The 9,560-nt window shown below is 48.8% G+C and overlaps 1 protein-coding gene across 1 annotated transcript in view; it reads right to left on the reverse strand.

Moving 5' to 3' along the window:
* Window positions 1–8,802, reverse strand: part of ERBB4 (erb-b2 receptor tyrosine kinase 4) — a 390,281-nt gene extending 381,479 nt beyond the window's left edge. The window contains exons 1-2 of the mRNA XM_086615834.1: window positions 8,796–8,802; window positions 8,133–8,284 (exon numbers count right to left, since the gene is read on the reverse strand). Coding sequence (XP_086471960.1) covers window positions 8,133–8,284; window positions 8,796–8,802 — 159 coding nt within the window. The remainder of the gene's footprint in view (window positions 1–8,132; window positions 8,285–8,795) is intronic.
* Window positions 8,803–9,560: the final 758 nt, after the last annotated feature.

The following is a 9,560-nucleotide window of genomic DNA, read 5'->3' on the forward strand; positions in this document are numbered from 1 at the left end:
GAGGAGAAGAAGGAGGAGGAGAAAGGTCTTCCTGGCCATTGCTGATGCTACATGACCAAAGCACAGGAACGCATCCATCTCACAGACTGTGCGATGCTTTAAGCAAAGAGCCCCCTGACCTGCCCATGACATTCCCAGGGTGATGGTAGACTTTGCCAGCTCCTCCAAATCTTTTCCTCTACCATTAACATCCTCCACACACTGCCCAGGCTGAGCTACCACCAGCTAGCACCCATCCACCGTGTTACCTCTGCCAAACCTGGAAAGCACTCCAACTGGAGAGGTGAACCTCACGTCCTGGGCATGTTTTAGGTACTGGGGTCTCTTGCACCTCATAATCTCCCAGCAGTGGTGCTGGGAAGGGGGTGGCAGTACTGTCAAAACAGCAAACATCACTTGCAGTTGTGGCTGGCACCCCACCTGGGAGGTGGGAGCACTCCCACGCCATGCTTTCCACATCCACCTGGGCTTGCAGACATTCCTGCAGCACCCAAAAGTTGCTGGAGGGGCTCATGAGGTTCAGCAGGACCTTCGAGAAGGACAAATCCCCACCTCACATCACAAGGAGGACTGGTGCAGTCCCTGGGCATGGAGGAGCCACCCTACCTACCTCACCTCCCCAGTGCTCTGCTCTGCATAATGAAGGACGACTTCTCTGCAGCCATGAGAACAAAACAGCAAGCAAAAAGGGTATTACCGATCTCGAGCGCGTGCACGCGTCTGGGTTACTCTGAATAATTTAAGTCAGGTTCTTTCATCTCTCTCCTGCTCCAGAGTTGCTACCGCAGCCACGCGCATGAATCAGGCAGGCTTCCCGGGCAGCTGGAGGTGGGGTGCCTCCCGTACAATGGGAGCTGGAAGGGAAATGCTAAAAGACAATTTAAAGGGACTCCTTAATCATCCTCGACTTCAAATCTCTACCTCTTATCTCCATGTGTGACACAGCTGAAGGATGCTCCCGTCAGCTGAAGGGGACGCGGGAAGAGGCTGCGGGAGAGCTGGGGAAGCTCTCACCCGCTGCCAACACAACAAAGGGGGGGAAACGAGGCGTCAGGTCGGGATCTGTCCCCACGTCCCCCCAGAGCCCCGGCGGGGAGCCTCTCCGAACCTCCCCAAAAAAACGCTTCCTGGGGAGTCGCGCAGCAGCTGGCACACAGACGCAAAGGGCCGCTTCACAGTCCATCCCTGTGCCAAAACAGGAGCCTGCGTTTCCACAGCACACAACTCTCCTCTTAAACATAAGTGGTTATTTCAAACACTATCTGTCACAGGAAGCCACCAAAAATAATTGCTGAATTAATGGGGCAATAGCTAATGTACTTATATGTGGTTATGGCTTGGCAAACCCAGCTTGAGGATTAATTGTATATTAATTCTCTTCTGTGTTTGTTTTGCAGAGGCTAAAAATTTAATTCAAGCAGAAGAGTATCAGCTTGCAGAGTCTCTAAGTTTCTCTGAGCCGAAAGCAAAGCCCAGGTTCCACCGCCAAGCTGATCTGGGCTGCTTGCTGGTGTTGCATTGCTATAGGGAGAGGACGAGAGAGGAAAGCGAGGTTGTGCAGGCCAGTGTTCCAGTTTATTTCCAGGAGGGGAGGTTGGTGGTGTGTATGGAAGAGGAAGGAGCCTTCTAGCCCAGTTAACTGTCTGTTGCAATGCCCTGGACAACTGTAAAAATACAAGAATAGGGCTGGGAGGTGTATAAAACCCGAGTCAAAATCTGGCTGGGGGGAAGTAGCAAAAGCACTGGCTGCTTGGAGGCTCCTGGCTTTGTAAACAACGTCAAAAAAAGGCTCTGCAAGAAATAGCTGGGTGGCGAGCAGGGCTGCCATGGCAGGGCAAGGACAGGGTGGCTGTCAGCTGCTTGGGATTATCTGCATCCCCGAGCAGGCAAGAGTGGCCAGGTGCAAGGGGGAACGCTGGCAGAAAGGCAGGGAGGGAGGCAGATGGGAGGCTGGCGTCCATGCCGGCAGCTTTTGGAGGGGATGGAAGGGGAGGTGTGGGCAGGGTCCCTATGCTGCCATGTTGCATCAAGCAGAGGAGATGCACCAGCAGCAGCTGGAGGCTTACACCAAAGAGGCCTGGGCAGAGGTACAAATTGAGCAGTGCCGTGTCCTGTTTCTATCAAAAATTGGTTGAAATCAGACAGGCTAGTTGAAATCAGAAGAGAGAGTTTTGAGCAACTGAGGCAGGGAGGCTGCTAAGGCCATACCTGCATCACAGACGTCCCACTGGGACAGCACAGGAAAGCAGATGCTGTGGAGACACGGATGCTCTCCTACCAGCGTAACACAAGGGGGATAAGCAACTGAAGCACAGAAATAGGTAACACCTCCAAACACATTTAGGCCAGAAAGCACTGGATGCCTTTTATTTACCAGCTGGGAGGCTCTGGGAGCGGTGGGGTTGGGATGGAGCTGGGGGAGATTATGTGAGGGACTACATGGCGTGTGATACTCGCCTTCGACAGCAGGGACCTGGCACCGACCACCCAGGTGCTGTCCCACACATCAAGGGAGAAGGGCAACGTGAGTAGTGCCTGACACTCAGCTACTCCCCGCCACGAGCTTGCTGTTTTCACCACCCACTTCGGAACATGCAGGACAGGTCTGTAAGACCCCGCACAAACCCAGGCTGTTCCTCGCCTTGGCCATTTTGAGACCAGTTTAAACCACTGGGATTATTTGAAGCTACTATTTCTGCAAAAGCAACAGGAAACAGCAGAAGCAGCTGTCCTCCCTGAGGAGAGCTGTACCACACATGCTTTTTGCAGTTAGCCTCTGCCACCACTCCACCTCGGAGTCTGGGATCCAACTCGCTTTAACCACGGCTCAGGTTCATCCAACACAACTGGCGGCTGATCACGGCTGGTGTAAAACATTTTGTCCACACTAGAAGCACGGCCTGGCATGCTCCTGGCCTCGTGACCCACCCAGCACAGCTGCTGCTTTTACCACCGTGTGTGCAGGACACCCTAGGTATTATGCAGCAAGTTGAAGGGTGTCCTCTTGCCACCTGGATTTGCACGGCACGCACAGCCCTGCCCTTCGCACCACTGCTGGCACTCTGTTCGGCTCTTTACGTGCCATTTTCTAACGGGTAAGGTACTAGGGGGACAAGCACAAAGAAATAAATTTATACACATATTTGATTTCCAGGCCTGTAATTACCTGGGGGCCGCTTTGCCTCTTGCCAGCCAAGGACACCACGTGCTGGCAAGGCTCTCCTAATGCAACTCACTGCAGGACAAACGCTTACAGGGCGGCTTTGCCTAGAGAACCCCCCCAAAATCCCTGTGCTGGTGTAGGGCCAGACTGCAATGCTTTCCAAGCACTTCTAGAGAAAAACCCCCTCCACATAGGCACAGCCACTCTGTAGCCTGTCTTTCTGGGGACTCCTGACAGGCACTGCACCACACATTCCCTTTCTACTGAGCTGGGACCTTACAGAAGCCTGTCAGCTGGGAATTAAGATACCATTTTGCTGCAGCAGAGGATGCAGGGCTGTGCTGCCAGGCCTTCAGGAGCCATACGTATCATCACAGTGATCTGTCGAGCAGACTGGACAAGGCAAATACCCTCCTGTCTCTGCGCTCCTGTTCCCAACACATCTGTTCAGACTGCAGGCTCTCTCTGTGCACGCATCTCTGCTGAGCTCTGCCACTGGAGCTTTCAGAAGGGTCTGCTTAGACACATTTTGCTATAAAAGACTAAAAAGCTTTTTAAAAAAAAAATTAGATTAGTTTTTTCTTTTTTTTTTTTTAACTCAGACGCAGCTCTGAAAGCTGAGGGGTCAGGCAGCATGGTTTGCAAGCAGCTCTTCCCATGGCTGCTCTGGCAGTGCTCCCCTCCCAGAGGGGTCTGTCTGACACTGTCTTCCTCCAAGGCTATAACACAACCAGAAGTAAAAATGTATAAAACGCAAACTCCCACATTCCATCCAGCACAAAACATAAAGGTGACTGTAAGGAAAACGATGAGTATGGGCTGGCACAGGTTTTCACCGAGCAGGCAGTTATATATGCTGACAAAGGGAAGATGGGGCTATATGTCTTGGCAGTAACCGCAGCGGCTGTTAAAGCTGCCCACCATGAAACACCCACCCTGTTAGATGGCAGGCAGAGAGCTGCCAACGTAGCTGTGGCTGAGGGTGCTACAGAGCCACCACAGAGGTAAATGAGAAAAGAATTTATAAAGCGGTGGCAGATCGTTTTTGAAGGCTGTTGATTGCGGTTAGAAAGAAGTTTCATAATCATTTGGGAGAGTTATTGCAGGGAACAGCACAGAACTTTGGTCATGTCTTGAAAAATAAATAATCTGAATTGGTGAAATAAAATTCACGCGCGAGAAGACAATTTACTGACTGCGAATTGCTAAAAGCCTGGGGATTAGTCAAAGATAACTCTCGTTTACCAAATGTGTTTAACAGAACGAGAGTGCTTGCAGAAGTTGTTCTGTGGTACGCTAATTGTGTATTTTATTTTGAAAACTGAATACAGAGATGCTATTAAGAAATAAGAACCATCCACAATACAAACTGTCAGCTTTGTCGAGCCAAACTACAATAGGTTCCCGCTTCTGAAACCAAACAGTGAAGCAGTGCATGATCTGATCTTTACTCAGTACTCGTGCCGAAATCCAAAGCAGGGAAACAAATCTCAGCTCTAGCCTTGACGAGGCTCAAGACACGCACCAGCTCAAGCAGCTTATCTAGCTTCATGGAGCAAGTCTCAGCGCAAAAACCTGACCAGTGTAATTAGTTGAAGGATGCCAGTAGGTTGGGAAGCAGGGGTAGATGGAGCTCAACCTCTTCCCACCATCACTGCTGACTTGCTGGGTGAGTCTGGACACATGACAGGGACAAGGGAGCTCTCAGGGCTTGTTTTCTACCCAACTATTTGTCCTGCCCAGTTCAGTCATGCTCTTGGAAACGGTAAGTGCCTTTCCCTACTGCAGCCTGTGCCAGTGGCGAGCGTGCCTTGGCCACAACAGGGAGGGGCTACTCCAGTAGCAACGCATTACGTTGACCTAAGTCTCACTTCATTGCCAAAGCTTACAGTGGTGGGAGTCCAAAAACTCATTTAGCCCAGTGTACGTTTTCTGCGGGTAGGTGGAGCCTCAGAGAACAACAAAGAAAACCAGCTACCAGCCTACAGTCAGAAACATCTTGCCTTTCCCAGGACTTGGGCTTCAGGCTTAGACGAGTTTTTTCCTCCTCCTACCGAGTGCTCCTTTCCTCTGCCAGGACTCCAGGTGCAGGGAAGCACCAAGCAGCAGGAAGAAGGCTGACAGAGCTGGAGGGTAGCACGCTCAGAGGATCGCTTCACATTGCAATCGCTCACCCTTGTTTTGGCCACCCACAGGCAAGCAATACCAAGACTATAACACAACCAGAAGAAAAATAAAATACACAAACCTATACCAGCAGACTGGTACTCCTGTTCTGTACACATACGAAAATGCTAGAGAAAAACACACCAGTATATGTTGTTTCTTCTTACGTGAATGAAGCTCCTCGTGACCTCAAAGCCACGCACTTGCTTGCAGGCCTGGAAGTTTAAGTGGCTGCGCAGTAGTTTGGGTGATCAGCAGCCCTTTTTAGTCAATCAGCAGATATTCAGAGAGCTAAGTCACAGACAGAGAGCAAATCTACTTAGGGAATAAATGTCTACATAAATATGAGAGATGGGATGCTGATCTTTTAATGTTCCTCTGCAGGGTAAATAAAATTACGGGTTTTTTTTCACTTCAATTCATTTATGGTATTAGTTTATTATTGCATGATAAAAAGGCTCAGCATGCCTAACTTGCTAGGTCTTCCCTCTGTCCTGGAGTGAGAGGCTGCTCAGCTAAGCTGAGCACTAACAAGAGGACAGGCAGGTAGAAAAAAAACCTGCAGCACCCATTAGCTGGACATGCAGATAAAGCCAGGGGTACGTCAACTGCCTACCTGAAGTCCATTTGGTGGAGAAAGAGGGCAATTATTGCAACAGAGACTAAGGAAAACTGGAGAAGCCTAGAGGAGCATCATCTTGCACGACGAGTTCACCATACTTAAGTCTGAGAGAGACAAATAGTCTTTCTTTCCATTATCTCCCATCTGCCACCTTCATTTGGCCATTAAAATCATTTTTAAAAAGATAAAACAAGTAATACTGCCTAACTAATGAATGTCGAATTATTGGCGTAAATATGCCAACGTTTATTTATTTATTTGCCTCACCAAGAACACGTTCTCCTCTGTTTGGTTTTCTATTTTAATGACTACAATATATCATATTAACTAGGCTTCCAGTTTGCTGGGGTTTGTTTCAAGTTCCAATTCTCGTTGAGACATCTGTGAGAAAACAGTCTCAGGTAAGAGAAATAATACGACTAACAAAAAAGTGACAGTAACTGTCACCAAAAAGCACAAGTGACCGAAGCACGTTCATTTTCTACACAAGGCCCTTCTTTCTTCCTCTCATTTGCTGCTGATTTTATTGCCCGCTTCCCACCAATATTTCACTCTGCTTATGGCAGCTCTCTGCAAGGAACGTTGATTCCCTAATTTCCAAATTATTTGCTTTCACTACCTACCAGCAGGCAGCGTAAGAAGGAAGGAACGCCAAAGCGGGAGAACCGTTTGTGATGAATTCGAGCCACGCACGATGGCTCAGCCAGGGGTTTCAGGAGGCATCCGAAACTCCGCTGATGCCCGAACCAGTGCGGAGAAACCCGCTTGTCCAGTTGCACCAAGGCTGTATCTATTTCAGAGCACAAGCATATGTGTTTTCCCCACCTGTCACAACTGTGAAATGTATAGATAGCATTTACTTCCTAGGCATTCGTCGCTCAAATTAACAGGCAACCTGTTAGTCTGAGTGCAATTAGCACCCCAAACTTCACTCCAGACGTATCTGGTAGCTGAATTTTGCTTGCAGATCTTTTCGCAGCCTGGTGTACGCTTTGAGTAAATATAGGCCAACGTATAGAGTGGAAATCCTGTGAAATCCCCAACAAATTTAAAACGAAGCAGAGCTAAATATGCCGGTGGAGAATCTGCTCTGCCTTTGTTACAGCCCGTGATGGAAAGTTCATGTTTCCACAAACTGAAATTGAGCACTGGTTCACCCCAGACCAGGCAAACCCAACGACAGTGTAACACAATCTGCCAAGGCAGACTCCTGCCACCCTCTTCCTGCTGCCGGATTTAAACCTGCCGCTCCCCCCGCATGCTTTTCATGAGAATTCCAGTTACATACGGACACTCATGTTGGAAAGTGACATCAGCGTTTTGCAGAAGGACACGCGAGCGATACCATACGATACAAGCAGTGCAAACCCTTATCTGTGTCATGGCTTGATGACTTCTATGGAAGAGTATGACCAGCCCAGCTGCAAGCATATTGCCCCGGGCTGCCTTTTCTACAGTGGCCCTCCTAGCTACACACCAGTTTCTTCCATATTGCAGCCACAACGTCTGCAGCATCCTCAGATGCCCACCTGAGTGCAAAAACCACACCGAAATGTTCCTTCGCAAACTCAAAAGCATGACACTTACTCAAAATCTGAAGTAAGGAGGGCTGAGGGAGCGCACAACCCAGGCTCCACAGTGGCAGGAGAGCCTTCATCTATCACAGACTTCCCCTGGATGCTGGAGATTCAATTAGGCATGTAACTCCAGTCTCGTACATGAAGAGGATTTTATGTTTGTTCAGCAATCACCTTTTTTTTCTTTTTCTTAAACACACCACAAATGTTACCCAGAGTTCTTCCCTTGCTTAATCCATCAACCAGTCCATATATAATATTTTATTAGGATTAGCTTCTCCAAGACTCCAGTGCTTATCTGCATGATTCTCTGACCTTCCTAAACCCTACCTTACCTGCTCCATACCTGCTGGCAACACACGGCCATAGAGACCTGCAAGATGTCACCTATCTGTGTAGTGACACGGCTTTCTCCCCCGAGTCCTGGATAAATCTAAACGACGCATACCCAGAGCATCTGTCACAGCGATGACATTGCTCTTGTTCTCTGCACATCTGTGACATTTTATTATCCTCTTATATTGCAGTGGAGCTGGTGGGAAAGAGACCTGCCCTTCTCCAGCCTAGCATCCGTGGCTACTTCCCACAAGAGAAGACTGCTTACCCGCAGGAAGGAGAGGTCTCGGTTGTGCTCAATGCTGGTGATTTCCAGGTTGCCCATAACTACCTCGCAGTTCTCATAGTACTTGCGCAGGGCCCGGTACTGCTGCTCCAGGTCAGAGAGGGAACTCAGCTTGTTCTCGGTGCCGGCACACACTGCAAGAAACCACAAGACACACAATCAGAATGAGTGTGGAAGAGGGGTACAGGAGCGGAGAAGGAAACAAAGTTTGGATACAAGGATACAGGTAATTGTAACAAAAATCCTGAATTATTCAAAGGATTGGATCCTGGGTAAAAAAAAAAAACACACAACAAACAAAACAAACCAACCACACCACAAACAAACCCAGCACCAGGTACTTGAGTATCAGCAGCAGAGAGAGGAAGGTACAAATATGGTTCATGATCATCTCAGCAATTTAAACACGGCTCACCAAACGGGATGAAGTGCTGGCATTTATCACCAAATGCCAAAAGGCTGAAAACGCAGAAATGTACGAAAAACGCAGAACTAGTTGAACCCCAAAAAGGCCAAATCCAGATCTCAGCCAAAGTCCCTGATAGTTCTGCCAATGCCAGAATCGGATACTGAACACAGATGTGCCAGTCAGACTAAAGGATGCAAGGCTGGAGAGCCCCATGCATCCGAGCTGACCCGGCTAACCCAACATTTTCCCTATTCAGCTGATGCTCGGAAGGGTCCGTTGGACAAGCCAAGAGCAACCTGACCAGAAGGCTGACACTCAACATCGCTTTCCCCATCGCTTTCCTCAAGACTCCAGCTCTCCCCAGCTTTACGCCATTAAACAGGAGAAAGCCAACAGCAAAAACCACGCCGTCTTTCCCCAAGTCACCAGGCTGAGATCCAATCGTACAACGGAGACGTGTCAGATGAGTCAAGAAACACCATCCTAATACAGTTAATTTTCAGAAGATGCCCTTTAATATTACACTACTCCAGTAGTACTACTGCAGTTCTACTAAGCCCAGTTCAAAGCTACTGCAGCACGGTGGCTCTGCTCAGCCTGTGAGCTTGCTGTGCATCAAGCCATGACACAAACGAACCCAGGGAAGAAACACAGGAAGGGGCATGTTACCACAGTGGTTCCTCCCGCGGCACTCAGCCTGCCAGGGCAGCAATGCTACTGAAATGATCAAGCGTGGGGCTGGGCTTGGTTTTTCATGTGCACTTACTTTGCCTCTTCACTAATAGCTTGTGAGTTGTTCTCCTCTGTGAGCAAATTAATAGGAACGTATCCAAACTTCTGGAACGGACCTTATATTATGCCAAACATGAGCCAGACCAGAATAGCATTTCTGGAGCCGTTTCCACCCCTGGATGAGATCAATACAAACAAAACCCTTCACAACTCGAGGCATAATCCGTAAAATTGGTTAAAATTTGCTCTTTTGAATGATGTGGGTTCTT

The sequence above is a fragment of the Tauraco erythrolophus genome, chromosome 8, assembly GCF_009769465.1.
Source record: "Tauraco erythrolophus isolate bTauEry1 chromosome 8, bTauEry1.pri, whole genome shotgun sequence".
Taxonomy (NCBI): domain Eukaryota; kingdom Metazoa; phylum Chordata; class Aves; order Musophagiformes; family Musophagidae; genus Tauraco; species Tauraco erythrolophus.